The sequence below is a fragment of the Patagioenas fasciata genome, chromosome 14, assembly GCF_037038585.1.
Source record: "Patagioenas fasciata isolate bPatFas1 chromosome 14, bPatFas1.hap1, whole genome shotgun sequence".
Taxonomy (NCBI): domain Eukaryota; kingdom Metazoa; phylum Chordata; class Aves; order Columbiformes; family Columbidae; genus Patagioenas; species Patagioenas fasciata.
In genome coordinates this window covers 10,408,234-10,427,652 of record NC_092533.1, presented here as the reverse complement: position 1 = coordinate 10,427,652, position 19,419 = coordinate 10,408,234, and the positions used below count along the sequence as shown (strand labels likewise).

The window sequence follows — 19,419 nt, the reverse complement described above, 5'->3', positions numbered from 1 at the left end:
TCTCCCATGAGCATTCAGTTAAATATTTGAGATAAAGCATACTAAGAAATACTCAGGAAAGACTCATACTAAGAATGACCGCGGAGGGTGTTTGCACAATTTGCGGGCTGGCACTGGAGCAGATCAACCGTTTCGGAGTGGTGACGCCATTGCCTCACCAGCGCGTCCCCTGTGCCGCTGCCACAACATATGAAAAAACAGAGTTTTAATGAAAAGCCAAAGTTTATCCCAACCAACAACTGTTCATTGTTCATGCCTATTTGTTTACACAAAGGTAATTCAACTTGGTGAACTCTGCAATGAAAGATAAACAAGTCAAACACGTTCATATGCGCAGTTGCCAGAGCTTAGCGACCACTAAGAACATGGCCATGTCTGGAACTTAAATCTACCAAGTATTTGTTGCTTGTGTGGTACAAAATACACACTGAGATGTTGCCAGTCTGCTTCTAGAGCTGAGAATTAATATGAAATTGTTTTCACAATAAAGCCAAAGTAAAAGGTGATGTTTCAATATTTTATTCAAGTTGGGATCGGGTTTTGTATCCATTTTTAGTAGTGTCAAGTACAGCATTTTAGGGCCTAGTTCCACACAAAATGGAAGACTCTCTAAAAATGTACCCATTTAGTTTCTAAAAAAAAGTGGTAATAAAACAAAAGTCCATTTTCACTTTAGTGATGCAACTATGTGATTGCAGTTAGAAAGACTCTTCCCTGATTATGGCCCCATCTTACAGCTTTCCAGTCAGTGCAAGGGAAAGGAACCACAACACAGGACAGGTAGTATTGGCTGAGTCACGACAAACCTCCTCCGCAACCAACTGACACAAGGTGGACAACCTAAAGCATTCTGGAGACAGCTGGAGGTGTAAGGTAACCAAAAAAGACAAACTATCATGAAATGCCTATCTAAAATTAAAAAGAATAATAATAATCCCTTTTCAGACAAGTCTGCACATTCCATGAATTGAAACCTCAAGTGTCAGAACATTTTACTTACAGAATTAGCAGGACAATATAGTGGTCTGTGATTCTTAATGGCTCAGTTTTTATACCACATTATGATAGTTCTTGTGCAGTCAATACATTAGTGAAGGTAATCAATACCTTCCTACTTCCTATCATGTGGCAGCTGACAGATGTGATGGGTAATAACGTTAAAAAAAAAAAAAAAAAGGCTGGAATTAGGATTTTTATGCTTTTGTCTCCACTTCTTTAACAACATCATTTTTAAAGCTTAGCTGTCTTGAAACCGGACTAGCAGGACTGATACTTAGCAATACTCGCATCCCAGACATAAAACACTGAAAGGTACACTATATTCTGAAGGTAGCTATGCTGTATTTTCAAATTAGCGATTGTAGAATCACTCCTCATCCTTGAAATTCCAATCCAAGACCAAGTTTGTGAGCACCTGCATTGACATTCTTGCCATCCAGCAAAGCTGACAAAGTCATTTTGATACCTGTGAAACAGAGAAAATGAGGGAAAAGACAACTGTTAAAACTTGGAATGAGCTTTATGGTCAGGAAGTGCAGTGTCTGTGTTGCTGCTTTGATTTCTTGGGTAGGTTAATGTAACTTGGCGGCGAACCTTGTAAGGACTGGGAATTTTAAAGCACTTTGCAGACATGGAATCCTTCTGAATTATGGAAGTTATAATAAACCATGGTGATAGATTCGGCTTTTTATCACTCCAAGTAATTAAACCTCTTAGCTCACTGCTGCTGGTCTATTGATTAATCTAATTTTAGAGTCCAGTATTATGAAAAATTGGGACCCTGATACATATCTACCTTTCTAAATCACTTTAAAATCCAGGTATGAAGGGGCCAAAGCCCTGTCTACTGTAGTATCTCATGTCAATCACCTTGGTATTCTGGCAGCAGATTTATGAGACTATAGCAGTAAGATTGTCCTCTTCCTGAACCAGGGGACCTTGAGAAACTCACATTTTCAAGCAAAAATAAACTCAGTAATAGGAAGACTCTGAAAGTACTAAAATCATATTTACTTATCTGTGAAACAACTAATTGTAGGTATATTTTGTATCAACACAAAAGAGCATCTGACTGGTCAGTGGATGGTGGTATCTAATAATTCTGCTTCCAACAGACATCCAAAATCAACAGAGCAGTCCCTGGAAAAGTTCATCACTGACTCACCGAGTGGAACAGCAGCGTTACAAAATGGTTCACATTTTCTCACAAAAAAAAACCTCTTTGATATTTCCAGACTAAAATACCACTTATTGATTCTGAATTTCTTCTGCATAGACTTACCTGGCTTTAAAGTCTGAGTGTATCCTAATCCGATCAGACTGGAGTTGTTCACTTTAGCCTTAAAGGGAAAAAAACCCATATGTAAATAATTCAGTATCTTTCTTCCAAGTCCTTCCTGCTTGAAAATTAAGTGACACCTTTTAAGCAGGTAAAGGATTTTATGTTTTTCAATCACAAAAAAAAAATCTAGAGTTAATTTTGCCATAACTTGAACCCAAAATCTCAGTAAATCTACAGTCACTATAGGAAACAATGTTTTTATTACATATTTTTTAATATTTTCAAGACTGACATGAAAAAATTCTCAAAATAGTGCCCAGTAATATGATAGAACATTCTGTGTCACTTTTAGGAAAAACCCAATAGTTGTGCTCTCATGCTGCCAAAACCAGGACAAACAGATACATGTGCCAACTCTATGTCACAAAACCATCGAAACCCAGCTTTGTTGATGTCGTGGTTGAGACGGACAAATGACAGCGTTTCCATTACGAGAACCTATTTTCAAATGCACGTAACCGTCCACACTCACAGAAAAAGAGGCATCTTGGTCAATCTGGTACTTGGCCGCTATTCCAAAGCGGGTGTTGCTGTTCCCAGCTGTCCAAGCAAGATTCACGGCGGTTTCCAGTTTATCATTCACCTTCTGGTAAATGGAGCCGCCAAATTCTGTTCCGTCGTTCCTGGAAGGAATGCATTAGTCTGGTATTAAACTGCACCCCAGAACAATCTTTTTTTTTTTGACAGAAAGATCTGTATTTGTAGAACATTCACTTACACCCATTTAATATCGCTGTAACAACTAAGACAGAGACATTAGGCCAGATGGGTTATGAAGTCATTTTTTAAATGCTTAAATTCATTGATGGTTACTGTATTTCAACAAACAATTTGTGAAACTGAAAAAAAAGCCATGCCAGACTATCAAAAACAGACTAATGACAGCTTCCAATTCTCCCTTCCCTCTCGGTGGGAGTCTTTGTAGTAAAGAGATTAATTCTTCGCTGCGTATCTCTGAAATAATTATTTTCCCAGGCATACGTGTCCCTGGTCCCTGAGCAGCCGTCCCAGCACTGCCTCGGCAGTGAGCTTTTACCAGACACAGATGAACTGTGTCAGAAGTGAAGATGTCAATTTAATGTCCAACTCTATCAGCATTTGCAAACGAATTACCATTTGTAATAGTCCTTATGGTACATCTATACTGTGATATCTCTCTACTAGAAACCAAAACGAAACTGATTTGATTTTGCAGAGAGCACTGGCCAACAGCTGAATGGTGACTGCCTCCTACCAAGGCTACCAAGCAGCACCTATTCCAGTTACTACTGACACCAATGTCACACGGGATAAAGTCTGGTAAATAAAATGCAAAATGTTAGAGCATGCAGACCATAAACACAAGAGCACAAGGCTTTGAAAAGCATTGCACTCCTTGTAAGCCCGTGAGCACCTGGATTTCCATTTTCACTCATTTTCTTAAAAGAGGATACAAACATATTGAAAAAAACAGGCTTTAAACCACAGGAAGACCTCTGCAAATAAAATACTTATGATTATTTCTAAACTATGAAATAATCTTGTTCCAATTATTAGAGCATGCCAAACCTTAAAAATAGGGGTAGATTTAGAATCTCTCCACTTTTACACCTTTGGCCTGATGTTCCTCAGTTCATAAGCTGCACAAACATCAGTGATGTGCCTATTTAAAAGTTCAAACAATAGCAGCAGCCTTTGAAATTCGTAGAGCAATTCTTCCAGAAAAACACTACAATACATACTTCAGATACGACTGAAACTCACATATAACTGAATGTTCTTGGCTTTCAAGAAAAGGAGGGATTAAAAAGGACTGAGGAGCTCTGGTTATACAGGCAGATTTTGTGCAAGGTTCCCACACAGCTCTGTCTTCACCTGCAACATTGGGGGGGTGTGGTCTAAGCTAGGCTTAAAAAATTAGTAAAGCCATATTTAAAACTAGAAATTATCCCGCTCTACCTCTCTTTAGTTACTGTTTATTATTTTAAAAAAATAATTAAAATGAAAAAGTCAAGCCTCTTTAATTCTAACAGTAATAATAGCACTTTTCAGATGCAGATTAAAAACACATTATCATCTCTTGAAAACTAATATATTAAGGCCCCATTAAGGAAAGTAACTTCCTGAAGTCCCCAGCTGGTCTGTGAAACGGCCAGGAACAAAAGGCAATGCCTCAAGCCCCACCTAGTTACATTATCAGCTCTGCCACAGCGTCCCCTGTGAAACGCTGTGCTGCCTGGATACAATGGCTGAGCAGGCGAGTGATGGAGTACCACACACAGCTACTTCTGGGGTTATATAAAAACTCAGACACATTTCAAAGCTGAAACACATCTAATACCTAACTAATCTATTAATATCAATAAATAAGATTTCTATCCATATCACACATTTATGATTTTGCCTGTCAATTGGTAGAGTATGAATATTAAAAAAAACAAACTCTGTGTGCTCCTGAAGATTTATCACCCACATACAATAACAGCAACCTCAGAAACAGACCCTTGGGAATCCAAGAAACAGCACAGTCCAATCTGAGCACCTGCTGCTGTTACAAAGTTATTTTCTGCAGTTGCTTTAATTAAGGGTAATAATAGTAACAGCATTTTATAGCAAAAGCCAATAATACAATGTTTTGAACTACTGCAGTATAACAAAGTTGAAAGTCATTGTGCTTGAAGGAACAACTCTTAACACTGAGTGGAGGGGGACCCCGCATATTGTTTTGATGAAATTTTTCTGCCCACATTTTTGTGCTTTGGCAGTCCTTCAAACAGACTGTCTGGGCTGTGAAGTTTCAATTGTTCTTTGAGCCATGTGAGCTTCCTATAACAGATCTCTGCAAAACAGCATGAAACAGAACAGAAAGTCTTTGAAGAAAGAGCTCCAGGAAAGCAGAGCAGTTGTTCAGCCCGTAAATGCGAACAGCCTGCAATGGCTCGGCTACATGTGAAATATCCAGTTACCCAAGGGAATGGATTAGGCCTAATCTTAAAAATCTGTCTTCTCCAAAGGCGTAAGTGGCTTTTTAAACAGGAACAGGAGACAAATAAAGGTTTTCATGGAATTTGGTCCTGATTTCCCACTGCCCATGCATTCAGGAAGGACAAATGCTTGTGTAAATAGATTATTAGGAGCTACAATACTAAAAGAAACTTTTACACCGTATCTCTTCCCGTACTAAAACAAACCCACTCCATATCTCTTCCATTCATTCCCTTTTGTCTGTTCTCGTTCATCCTCTCATTAACTCTTTCATCTACAGCTCAAACCACCATTTTGCTAAATTTTGATATGTGCAGAAGGAAGGCATTACTGTTATTTCATGAAGAATATTTTTATAAACCCCTTGTTTCATTACTCCACTAATAGACTCTAATAATCGTTATCTGTCAGAAGGATAGACACTGGATGCTTGGGTGCTCAGTGAGTTCCAGCTCCTTCCATCACGCATTCCCTCATATAACTGGAAGAAAAGTTAATGCAGCTAAAAAAAATGCAACTCACCATCTGAAATGAAGAAATAATTTCCAATCCACCATTTCCTCTTTAACCACTGCTGAAACTCCGTCCCTTTCATTGTTCTAATAAGCAGCAAAATCCTTTCAAATTCCTTTTTAATGCCCGTTTGCCAATACTTACACATTGGTATGAAGCTGGAAGTCATCAGTCTTATAGCCAACAGCAAAGTTGCTCTGGGTTATTCTTGACTTCGCTGTCTCAAAATTCATTTGGTAACCTGCCAGCCACCCATCATAGCCAACCACCAGGGCTCCGTGTATTGTAGGACCAGCAATATCAAAATCCATGTCGCAGCCAACATTGATGTGTTCCCTTTTGTATCCTGTCTTAACTTTAGCGCTCTTTTTCCTAAAGAGAGAAGAAATAATCTCATAACTTTGAACGGATACGCTCATAGGTAGCAATTCAATCAAATCAGTTACTTTAATATCAGTGTAATTGTCCTTGAAGACAAAGTATACATATCTGGACAGCCACATGGTATGTCACCTTCTTACCTTTCGCATTTGGAAAAAACCCATTCAGCTACAGTGAATTATTTGCAATCAAGTAATAAAATGTGGTGTGACACCCCAGTGAGCACTTCTGGGCTGTGCTCTGAAAAGCAGCGGCACAATAAGCCAGATTGGAGGTGACAAAAACAAATCCTCATCAACTAATCTGATGGGTTTGGAAGTTTGGTAGAGACAGGGAAGGAATGGAACCTGTAGCAGTTTCAAGTTTGCCAAGGAAAGTGAATAGTAGTTGGCCTGTCCCAAACAAATAATTTTTAGAAAAACCTAGTGAACTGGGTAATTTAATTTACTGTGACAGACATCAAGAAATCACTGCTTTGCCTCCAGCATCCTGAGGGAAAGTCTCTGCTGCTAAGGAAGGAGGCTGCTTCAGCGGCTCTGACACCCCCTTCTCTCCCTAGGATGCTTTATGAAGTTTAATGGTTACGGCCATGAGAAAGGCTGCCAGGTTAACACAGAAATAAACTTTCCTGCGTCACTTGTTTCTTGTTATACTACTGGCCAGGTCAGTGTTCTCCCATCTATCCTCAGGTCCGTTTATATCAAGGGTTCAGATCCTCACAAGGCAAGAGAGTTGCATTTAATATATTCAGCTATTCTTATCTAAGATTTATTTCTTTCTTTTTACCTTACAAGAGTCTTCTGTGTTTGACCAAATCTTTTACTGATATCTTTCTGGAAAAGTCAGGCTAATTTGAAATTTCAAATCAACCTTCCACTTCAGCTAGCAAAAATGGTCTCCAAGAACTATTTCAACGCTGTATCAGATTCACATAGAGATTGCTCTCTTTTTTGTTATTTCAGACTCAGGAATTTCATGTGTTTTGCAAAACCAGAAATAAAAAGCAAGAGTGCCAAAAGCACTAGCTTTAGCTTGTCTGCAACTTCTGTAGAAGTCAGCAGTACCTGTCCCACCAAGGTCAATTGGGACAGAGCCAAGCTAACACGGGGCACTCCTACATATGACTTGCCCTGTTGAAAGACTCGTCACAGCCAGTAAGTAGGAAGGAAGAGGGAGAAGGTGTCTTATATTCAAACACGATGCATCCCTAAACCAGGTCATACCAGGATTGAATCTCACTCAATCTATTCCGATTATAACAGTCCCACAATGCAACTGTTATAACTCAGATACTATAGTGCCTGTGACGTGCCTAAGAAATAGCTGTAGAACTGTAATTTGTCATTCCTGTACAGTTTGTTTTTTACTTTTTTAAGGAACCTACTGATAGTCTCTGTTAAGTTTAATGGAATTTTACAGAAGGACAAAGCGGACCATAAAACAAGATACAAGTCAAAGAAACAAGGAATTGGTTACTTATGAGAGGAAACTGAAGGACAAATCCAGAAATAAAACTTGAAGAATATGTACATAGTAACAAACCATGAAATTTGGCAAAGACTAGTGGTATACTGTGAAATTTTGGTGAGCTACCCTCATTATACACTCATTTTAATGCAAAAACACACCTCCTCATCGAAGGCTACCCGCCTCCAGGAGAAGACCCCTACACTCGCTGAGCACATGTAGATGATTTTACATTTACTGTACCTTTAAACTGAGCTGAGAAAAGTTCAAATCAATAGACTTTTAAGTAGGCGGAAACGTGTAAATATTGGGAGTGGTCATAAAATGAAAATGTACAAGTGTATTATGCAATCATTTCCTGGTATGCCAGCTTCACAAAAGATTGCCTAGCACCCCTTTCTGTGCAGAACTGTGAGTAAAGCAACCCTGTGAGTTGATTGATACCTGCACATCAGGTAACAATGCCACCTTTTTGGGACAACACTACCAGCTAAGAAATAATGACCAACAAACACTAAAGATTATTCAGGTTAACAAATACAAAAAATATTTAGTTGATGTAGAATTGGGAATGGACTGGAGGCAGGTGACAGCAGTGTGCTGCTCTGCGAAGCTAACATGCAGAATATTGTGACTCACTGGCAGCATTGCCTGCAAAAAGATAATCAGGGAAAAAAAAAATAAACCAACATCTAGACCTACAGCTGCTGCTTAATTCCTCTGGCCCACATAAAACGTGGCATCCAATCGCTGTGTCAGAAATACTCATCCACCAAGGCACGCTGTGGCCAGCGGGAATTCAGATGATAAATTCAGCTCAGGAGAAGAGCCCAATTACTGTGTCGACCTATTAGAGCTGTGGCCAACTGGCTCCCGGAGCTTGTTAGGCTTTGCATTACAGCTGACTCGTTTAGCGCTTTTATTCACAGTAGCTCATCCTCTGACATGGCCAGAAATAAGCAACAGGGGTACAAACAAAACCTTTTCTTCTCACCCTAATTCTGAGCATAACTGTCAAGTTACTGTATTTAAAAGTTCGTTTGCTATATCTTAGGATTAAAAAGGGATTGCTAATACTAAGATTTAAATCAGGTGTACATGATTTCATAATGCATAGGCTGATTATTACTGTTGCAATACCTCGGGACAGAAGGAGTAAAGAACTAAAATTAAAAATGCCTTTTTTTGTCACTTGAGCTTGCTCACTTCTTACCCGGTGTTAGGAGAGAAGGAGGAGTCAAAGGTCAGCTTCAGGCCACGTGCAGGCTGAAGAGAAAATAAATTCACTGGTTGGATTCATAATTGGAGATTGTCATACATTAATTTGTAAATTGCATTTTTTGAGCCAAAAACTACCTTATCTTCAAGAGTAATGTCAGTGCCTAGTGTGTTGTCGGTGTTCCACTTTTCTGTGAAGATCAATCCATATTCCACCCATTTGTATTTTGTTTCCAAACTACCATTAACTTTGCTCGTTTCTGAGTTTGCTGAACCTGAGCTTGTAAATTCCTAAAAGGAAAAAATAAATATTATGTATATACACAATATATATCTATTTACATATATATATATATATTTGCAGGTAGGCAAATACTTGTAGAACATATTAGTCATTGTAATTTGTGACATTATTCAATATTGCTAAGTTCTCAGAAGATTTAAGAACACGTTTGCTAGTCACTAATATCAAGACACACTTGCCCCACAAGAAATGTCAATGTTAGGGAGAAAAAGCATTGCCTGCTAAGGGAATGGCTGTGGGACAGGAACATAGATAACTCTTACCAAAATAACACAGAATTAGGTGCTGGTTTGTACAAGCTGCATCGGTGAATTGGCATGCAAGCCTGCAAATGCTTCATAGAGATATTCTGAATATTAGCTCCAATACATAGCTACATTGTAGCTACACTTGTTTAGAGACTGGTAAGAAAAAGAGCCTACAGCACATTTAGAAAGGATACTTTCTGAAATTCTGACCACAGGACACAACTGTGTGCGGGCTCACTTCTAAAACTGATTATCGACAAAACATTATTCTGAAATGCTCATTAAGAGAGCCCCTGAGAGTCTGTGCCCTGTGCGAGCACAAAGCTAAACCAAAACCTTTCCAGGAAGAAACCAACAAGGGAGCACAAGCTCTCAGAACTTGAAACCAATGTATTTCTGCTCATTCAAACCAGTAAAGCAAGAGGAAGGCACTGACGCGTCCTCCGAGCACAGGCCATGGCAATGGCCTCAAGTAGCAACGTCATTTTTTTAATAGTAAGTAATTACCACAGTTGCGAAGGAGCCCTTCATTGTGTCTTCTACTCTAATTTATGCACAGTTTCATGTATTACACAGAAATTATAAATGCAAAGTAACTTGTAAGGTTATAAAATGTTAAGGAGGGAGTAAGGGATTTGACTTTTAGAAAGAAATACCCAGTAAACACAAGAACATTGTGATGTTTTAGATTTCAATGTCTTTCCAAACTCACCAGTCCATTTTCAGATTTTGTTTTCAAATCAAGTTTTACTAAACCAAAACCTACAAGATAAGGAAAAAGTATTAATTACACATATGTTAATTTGAAAAACATTTCCAATGTATTTCTTAAAATTCCCTTTTAAAAATCCTGTGAACTATTAAAAAAATAAACCAAGGGTACAGTTATCAAACCATGTGGTTTTATGAAGCAGATTACGCAGCTCATACTCACTTCAGATAGCACTTGACTGATTAATCCTACTGACCTCAGCAATATAATTGGGACCAAATTAGGTAATAAGGTCTTTGTTCATACTGAGCAGCACTTTATTCATAAGCATAAGCAACCTACTGACATCAATGATACTATTCATGATATAAGGAAATAGTCAAAATAAAACACACAAGGAACAGGAAGAATTTTGTCAAAAGAAGTTAGCCTCCCTTTCCAGACAGCAAGGGCAAGGTGAAGCTACAGTAGAAAAGTCTCTGGATTCTAATGGAAATTATTGGAATATTTATAAGAGAGAAATAATCAAATCCTGGCAGTTTCGGGAATCAGGTACACAGTGAAAGACTAAATTTATTTTGGCTTTATTTACCAAATCCCCTGTTGAAAACATCTCTGGCAGGTTTGCCCAGATCAGCATAACTAGGTGGAACAGCCATTTTCTGGAAGAGAACAGAAAAAAAAAAAAAAAAAAAAGAGGAAATTACAATGTTCATAAACTTCTTTAATTAATTTATACAACAAGAAACCTAATCCCATTTCAGCCAATTTGATTTGATTTTGCTCATTAGCCAGCAGAAGCAATCACCATGCATTTGTCACTGAGGCTGTGAGGCTGATAAACAGGTTGCAGACCAAGTATATACATATATATATAGAGAGAGAGAGAGAGATACACATGTTATCAGTATAACTGCATGAATGAACAACTTATTTTTTTAAAACAATTTATCAGAAACATTTCTCCTGTTTCTTGCAGCAGATCTATGTATTCTTATGCATTAAGGGCCCAAGTCATCGACTTAGGAAATGTAGACAGAAGAGGCATCAAGCATCAGGAGCATTTCTCTCCCCCTAATCCACAACAGCAAATGGATATCACATACGTTAGCAAAATCAATAAATAATCATTCTTCACCTTCTGTTTTCTTTTACTTTGGTACTGCTGCTAATGGGTTAAGATGTCTCCTTAGACATTGACCTCTAAGTGTTGTTCAGTTCATGAACTGAGGAAAAAAAAAAGAGCTTGCTGAGAAATATTAAGACTGAAGGGATAGAATCATAGAATCGTTTGGGTTGGAAAAGACCTTTAAGATCATCGAGTCCAACTGTTAACCCAACACTGTCACTAAACCATGTCCCTAACAACCTCGTGTCCGCATCTTTTAAATCCCTCCAGAGATGGTGACTCCACCACTGCCTTGGGCAGCCTGTTCCAATGCCTGACAACCCCTTCCAGGAAAAAACTGTTCCCAGGACCAACCTCAACCTTCTCTGGTGCAATTTCCTCTCGTCCTGTCACTTGCTACCTGGGAGCAGAGCCCGACCCCGCCTGGCTCCAAGCTCCTTTCAGGCAGTTCAGAGATCAGAAGGTCTCCCCTCCAACTCCTGTTCTCCAGGCTGAACCCCCAGGTCTCTCAGCCGCTCCCATCACACTTGTGCTCCAGCCCCTTCCCCAGCTCCGTTCCCTTCTCTGAACTCGCTCCAGCACCTCAAGGTCTTTCTTGTCGTGAGGGGCTCAAAACTGACCCCAGGATTTGAGGGGCAGCCTCAGCAGTGTCCAGTTCAGGGGGACAATCACTGCCCCACTCCCACTGGCCACACTGGTGCTGATATATGGGGTTGTTGTGATCCAAGTGCAGGACCCAGCACTTGGCCTTGTTGAACCTCATACAGTTGACCTTGGCCCTTCATTCCAGTCTACACTGGATGTTGGGCAGTCAGGAGGGGTGGCCACAACCCTGCTCCAGCCATCAAACGCAGACTAAAGCTCTCTGCAAAGCCCGGGAAGCTCTCTCCATCACATTTTCTTCAGTGGGGATGCCGACATTGCCACATGTGTCCTCACTTTCCCATCTCCTGGCAGACCCTGACCATTCTTAGTTCATTAGCTTCCTGCAAGAAATTCAATGTGTTCCATTTTCTCTGCCACTGAGAAAATTGTTTCATTGTATATGAGAAGAAAGTAGGATCCTGTGAGGCACAAACCAACAAATCTACTTTCTTACCCAAATACAGTAATTTGTTCTAGGGAAGCAAAGTCAATCTGAAATGATGTACACCTTCTGTCTTTATAGACAAGATTTCATAATTTTTAAGAAGCAAAAGAGAGAAATCATACTAACAAAGCTGGTCCTCTCAATACCAGATGTTGCACTAAAATTCCATACTCCCAAACTTTTTGGTTATGCAAAAGTAATCACTAGCTTATTACTTAAGCATGCAAATGCTTAAAAAATTGCCTGCCAATCCTTACTCCAGACTATTCAGTGTTAGCAGAAAACGATTCCTTTAAACCACAAACAAAACAGCTGGCTCTGAAAGTGAGGGATGCTCCAAATCATCCCTCTGGCTGTAGACCCGGGTGCAGGTCTCTGGGTGAGCAAACGGCCCCACGACTGTCACAGAGGGAGTCTCAGCAGTCGCTCAGCGCCTCAAGCACTCCATCCAACAAGTTGCTGCCTGTTAAAGCAGGATATTTCTATGGCATAAATGAAGAATCCCTGTCCTAGAGGGAACAAAACAGATCTGGTGGCTAAATAAAAGCAATTAGTCTTCTTAGAACATAAATAAAGTAGGATACAAGGGCACCACACTATGATGTAGCTTCAGTTGTGGAGATGACCTGGATGCACCAAGAAGTCTTGTGATCTCTTTCCAGGTATAGTTCAGTAATAAGTTGCAACCCCAAATATGTATGCAGCTAAATAGCTAAATTTAAAAAAGACAAAAACACCACACACATATCACACCAAAACCAAGTATTAACACATTTTTTTAAAGTAATTCTTCTGCTCCTTACTAAAGTCCCTGTAAGCAGCAGCAGCCAGTGACCATCTAGGAGATCATACCCTAAAGCCAGAGCTAAGGCAGGACTCAGGAGAGGGATGGGAGGACTCAGAGGGCTCTGTGTGTGTTTGTGTCTAGCATCATCGAAAATTACAAATGTTACGAATTCCTGCATCTGAAAACCAAATTAGCTTTGAAAGATAACGCAGCCAGCTGCACTTTGGAATCTATCAGATAAACTTTATCAAAAGTTCCTTTGAGTCACTTCATAAAATCAAAATATTTTTCAAGAAACTGAATGCTGTATGCTTTTGGTTTGGATTTGGAGCCAAGTTTTGCTCCCACCAACATTTGTGCATCTCCCCTGGATGCGGCCAGGCTCGCTGGAGGGGTGAGCTGTGACAGGCGGCTCCTCTGCTGCAGTCTGGGCTGGGGCTGCAGGACAGTGCGAGACACTGAGAACTCCCCTTAGGCAATTACTATAATTAAGGGACAATATTGAAAGCCAAATCCCTGCTTCTTGTAAGGCAAATCATGTAATGCACACAGAGCAAGGTATTTAAAATTGTCCAGTATAGAAAACACTACGAGCTGGGTAGGTGATGGTGAACTTTGCTGTTGTCAGCAACAACAAAAATAATTATTTCTGTTTGCAGTGGCTAATCAGAAGCCTCTTGTTTAACAGATGGAAAACAAAACTGATTACATCCTGTGCGAGTGCGGGTTGTAAGACAAGCATGCTTAACGAGGATTCAAACTCTTAAAGGATCAAGGAATGGCCGTGGCCGAGTGCCCTTGCTTTTCACCAGCGGGATCCCAGCACATTAACTCAGATTAGGTTAGGGCTGAAACAAATTCATGGCTTTTATCCTTGTCCAACTGTGCAAATAGCTCAGTGAGTGTGTACCGCAGCAGGCCAAGCAGCATATACCAAACATGTTCTAACTAGGAGAATATTTTTCTTTTCTTGAGTAGGAAATACTGTACTGTAAGTCATGACTGAAGAAAACCTGCACTGGGGAGTAAGCTGAAAGTGCTGCTGTGAGCACCACAAACACCTGATTTGTATCTGTCACCAGGAGAAAAGCTGACTGTGGGGCTATAGGACCCAGGAGCAGCCCTGGTGAAGATTTCATTAAAGACAAAGCACTTCCAGCAGGCCAAAGTTGAGTATTTGCCAGTGTCACAGATGGCAAAGTTTTCACTCTAAGATGCAGTTCTGGGGAATTAAATCGAAATCAGCCCAACAGGCAGCAAATCCTCAGGGTGCCCTTGGCAAATGTAAGAACTGGCTGCAACCAAAGGAAAACTCTTCTCTGCTTGATAACTCTCTTAGTGTGCTCAAGCTAAAGTTTCCCTGCACAGACTTATCATTTTCATGATACCACATGAGGGGAAGGAGCAATCTAAAAATTTAAGATAAGAATAAAATCCATGATAAAAACAAAATTCCCATGAAGGCAACAGGAGTCTGTCAGATTCAACGCTAAGAAAATAAAAAGGTTGGGTTTAACCTTACTCTAGCCACATTTTTTCCTAATAAATTTGAATTTGTATGTCATTTCTTGATGGTAACAATAGTTCTAGCATTTCAGCTCCCCTTCTCCACAAGCAGTACCCCTGAAAAGACAGTAACTGCAGAGCTGACACATCCCACCGGCATGTGAGCTGGGAGGGACAAACAGCATCAGGTTATGAGAGCAGGTACAGTCTGTCTGCATGGGGAAAAAGCACACAAGGGTCTTTTGCCTCAAGACTTAAAAATAAAATAAAAATTATTTCTCATTTATCTCTTTAATTAAAGGAAAAATTATTCCTTGGTATGAGCCAACTTTTAAGCACCTTTCTGGGCCCACAGCCTGTGCAGTGTCACCTCCCAACCAACACGTGGTACCAATAAATAGACCACGATGGCAGGACAGGGCCCAGCTCTCTCCACATGGCACTGGTGTCCCTGTCCTCGTCCCCCCTCCACGTCCCAGGCTGACAGCTGAGCCAATTGGTCCTCGCTCCACAGTTTGGGTTTTATGGTCAACAAGATTCAAAGCCTAATGCTGCAGAGGTTTAAAATCCCACCTATCCATAAATATGTGAGTAGTCCCACTGAGGTCAAACATCAAGTTTGGCACATTCACAAGTCTTATGAAAAGCCAGTATAAGTACATGATTTGTAAATACTCTGCATCATGGGACACAATACGTAACAGCACTTTTTGCCCCAAGTTGGTACATCATACAATTCATGCACCATTATGACTCAAAATTTAGCATTTTGAGTCCACAGGTTCTTTCATGCGTTCCTACCGCAGCTTTGCTTTTGAACCACAAAGATGATGGAGCATATTTAGATTTTAAAGATTGGTTTATGCACTGTCTCTGTAGCCCAAGAAATGCTGGAGCACAGAGGAGACAAACACCTCAAAAGCATATATAAATATTATTATTTCACCTATACTAATATTTATGGAATTAAAGAAAGACTCTCCTCTTAATTGCACTGGTATAAATTAAGAATGACAACATTATACAGAAACCCCTCATTAAACTATCACATATAAGTATCAATTAAACAAAGTTGGGGGATACTGCAGCCTGCTGTAGCTACTGTACTTACTAAAACTGCAAGGGAAGAAGAAAGACCCACATAGCCTGTCTGTTAATTAAACATTCAGGTTAACTATGTGTTCCTTTCAAATATCTGCAGAGGAGGTGAGCAGGTGCAGGGCTCAAAAGGGACATGTCCCTCACTCCCAATCCCACTGCTGAACACCCAACGCCAGATCAATGGGAGCAAATAATTAAAATGGCATTTTTGTTTTCCAGCACAATTCGCCACCTTGCTCCCCAACACAAAAAAGGAGCATTCACCAACTGGAGCGCAGGCTGGGGAGCTGGTGGATGGGTTTTGCTCTACCTGCAGCAGATGTCAAAGCCAGGAGTGCCCACCCTGTGCTCCTGACTGCACCCAGGGCTGGGGACATCACGCCTGCTGCCATGGCAACCGACAGTGGTGTCCCACACATCATCACAGGCCCCCGCCACCTGAGACGTGGGCAGGGAAATGCAGACTGTGGATCAGTGTAAACCTCCAATGGAGAGTCCGGGGGGGAGGGACTACTCTGAGATGTGCAAAAACCCTTTTTTGAAGGAACTATGCCAAAATTTCATAGCTGAAATACCACGAGACAGGTGATTATTCAACCATCCACTGCACTGACCAAAACAAACTGCAACACGCCTTTGATCCTGTCTAAGAAACGAGATGGGATCTGTTTCAGCTGGCATCACTATAAATATTCCCCAGAGACACAACCCTGCGTCAGTCAGTATAGATGAGTCAGCTCGGCTTTGCTTTCAGAAACATTTGCTACTTTTTTTTTCCTTTCCCTACAAATGCTCAAAGACCGAATGAGTCTTTCACCCTCCAGCAAGAGTTGTTCCCAGGAAGGGCTGGGAGGAGGCAGAATGGAGGCAATGGCACCGCTGCGGCTGGGTCGGGAGGGCAAAACCGAGTCCTCCAGGGTTTTTAAAACCGACATTACTTGTCCCCCCGCCCCGCCAAGTAAAGCACTACATTTTGAGAATAAGCAAAATGAAACAAAAATCAGTCTGGCTGCTTGGGGTGGGGTCTGGGTGCAAGTCAGGATGAATGTGCCCACCTGCAGAAGATCCCAGCGGTGCGGATGAGCGAGGTGGCCAAGATGTTGTCACCAACCCGAGCAGGTGCGGCCACCCGCGACCTTCGCTCCCCGGGCACGCGACAAACGCTCCGCGCTTGCGGAAGCGTTCGCGGAGGACCTGCCCGCGCCCCCGCGCCCGAGCGACCTTTGAATCCCCGTCACGGGGCCCGCGCCCAGGCGGCTCCGGCCTCCCCGGGGTCCCCGCGCGATGCGCCGGGCAGCGCCACCCGCCTTACCGCACGTAACCGCCCGGCCACCCGCCGCGGCCACCGCCACCCGCGCCTCGCCAACAGGCCCTCGTTTCATAATGCCCGTTATGACGTTCGAAAACAGTTATTCCCGTTCTGCCAGGCCGCGGATAGCAAAACCCCTCCCGGTAGCTGCAGATTTCCCCCACTTCCACCCGTCACCTGCCACCGGCTGTCGCAGGTCCCCCCACGCTGCGGCTCGGAGGGGACGATGCCCAGGACCCCCCAGCGCCCGCCTCAGCCCTACCTGCCCCCACCGCGGCGGTAGCTGCCCGCTCCCGCCTTGGCCTCCTCCGGCGGCGGCTGCCCCTGCCCGGCGCCTCCCCGGGTTCTGCGGCGGCGGCTGCGTGACGGCGGGCGGGGCCGGGAGGGGCGGGCCGGGCCGGGCCTGGCCGCCTCAGGGGGCCGGTGCCCACAGGGGGTCCCGCGTTCCCCCGAGCGGCACCGGGACAACGAGCCGCAGCGGGTCCGAGTCCGGCACCGGGAGCCCACCGGCCCCAGGGCACAGCATCCCCGGGATGTGCCGGTTCCAGCCCCGGAGACACCCAGGGCACCTGCAGCACCTGGGTATTCGGGTCCCTAGCTCTGGTGGAAGCTCCTCATTTAGTCAGAATTCATTAAATTAGAATTACCTAGAAAAGAAGGTTGAGGGGAGACCTCATCCCCGTGTGCCAGTATTTGAAGGGTGGTTACGATGAAGGAGAGTCCCTTTTTGTAAGGAGTCCCATGGAAAAGCCGGGCGACAATGGGTACAGGTTACTCCTGGGGAGATTCCAATCAGATACAAGAGGGAGATTTCTCCTGATAAGAACAATCAGCCATTGGAATAATCTCCCCAGGGAAGTGCTGAATTCCCCAACACTGGACACTGGACAGGGTGCTGGGCCAGACTGGGCTTTTGCCAAGAAAGGTTGGACCAGATAATCCTTGTGGTCCCTTCCAACCTGGTATTTGATGATTCTATATGATTCTATGATTCCTGATATTCTTGTTGAGACAAGAGTGGTGAGAGTTTGAGCAGGTGAAGCCCTGCGTGATGGTGAGTTTCTGAAGGAGACGGGGCCAGCTGTGAGCCTGGGCAGGGCTGAGCCGCAGGGTGCAGAGATGCCCCAGTGAACTAGGGAGCTTTACATCTTTCATAACTCCCACTCGGACATGACTCAGCCTTCACGACTTCCGGGGAAGTTGGGGCTGAGTCTGTAATGAAATTCTCCTGGTGACAAGGTCAGGTGGGGAGCACTCTGCTATCGGAGAGGAACAGAGGCTCAAGCTGCGCTGCTCTCAGGATGAGATATAAAAACGGCTCCTTCGCTGTTGGAGACTCCTGGAGAGCTTGGAGCATCACCCACAAGATAAACAGGAGAATCATCCCACCCAGGAAGCTCCTGATGTTCTTGATAGCCACCCTTCTGGCTAAAACAGCCTTTTCATTAGAAAAACAAATAATTGCTAAGAGTTCACATCCCACCCACAAGAACTCGTCGTTGTTTTGGGTTGGTTTTTTTTACCTTGAATTATTTCCTACTCTTTCTCCCTCACACAGTGGGAATGGATGGCGGGAGGCAGTTTCCCTACTCGTGCTCTCACCTGGCTCATGCCTTTGCTTTCCCAGTGGCATCTCTCCAGAAAGGCACCGCTCCCATGGCTGTGGCAGGGCTGCACCGCAGCAGTGATGGGTGCACGGCCCCAGCACAAGCCAGGAGCAGAGCTCAGTGTCACCCTGCTCAGAAGCGTGACTGGAGCACACACACACAGCACTTGTGAACTTCAAATTAGGGTTCAAATTAAATAAATCTTGCAAGGAACTTTATGTTGACCAGTAACATTGAAATGCAGCGGCATGTGGGATTCGGTGAGATCTCAGGAATTTCTTGGCATTCATGATGGGTGGTAGAGGGGAAGGGGTTGCGTGGAGCCACACACAGACTTTGGAAATGCTTCTGTGGCAGCAAAGGCTGAAGTGATTGTGCCTGATACCAACTCCATACGAAAATAAAGTGTACAGTCTGCCACCAGCATAGGAACCAACAGAAACAAGAAGTCTCTTTCAAATTTGGAGAGTTACTTCTAACCACAGTCATTTTGTCAATCCAGCTGCCAAGGCAAGCCTATGAATGCAAGTTTCGTAACCAGAGCACAGGGTTGAAATCAGGGTGAAGTGTCAGCTTTGGCCAACCTCTCGGATCTGCTGCTCACAGCAGCCCCTGCCTTCCATCTTCCCCAGTGCTCTGGGGCTTGTCAGAGCCTGCCCTGGCTGATTTCACTCGCTGGCCCATGAAAAAAACCCAGCCCAGCAAAAACAGCTGGGCAGCTTTCTGCTAGGGTGCATTGAAC

General features: G+C 42.8%; 1 protein-coding gene across 4 annotated transcripts; it reads right to left on the bottom strand.

Moving 5' to 3' along the window:
- Positions 1-503: 503 nt before the first annotated feature.
- VDAC1 (voltage dependent anion channel 1) lies at positions 504-17,445 on the bottom strand. 4 transcript variants are annotated; one of them, XM_065849197.2, is made up of 10 exons: positions 17,333-17,436; positions 11,287-11,374; positions 10,741-10,810; positions 10,149-10,198; positions 9,023-9,175; positions 8,880-8,932; positions 5,963-6,190; positions 2,814-2,964; positions 2,282-2,339; positions 504-1,465 (listed from the first exon to the last, which is right to left on the bottom strand). In XM_065849197.2, the coding sequence occupies exons 3-10, from the start codon at positions 10,805-10,807 to the stop codon at positions 1,374-1,376; spliced, it is 852 nt and encodes a 283-aa protein (XP_065705269.1). In that variant the 5' UTR covers positions 10,808-10,810; positions 11,287-11,374; positions 17,333-17,436; the 3' UTR covers positions 504-1,373. The 4 variants fall into 4 exon arrangements, with proteins under 4 accessions (XP_065705269.1, XP_065705272.1, XP_065705268.1 ...); XM_065849200.2 differs by lacking the exon at positions 11,287-11,374 and having other exon boundaries at positions 2,278-2,339; positions 17,333-17,445; XM_065849196.2 differs by lacking the exon at positions 11,287-11,374 and having other exon boundaries at positions 17,333-17,445.
- Between the last annotated feature and the right edge of the window lie 1,974 nt (positions 17,446-19,419).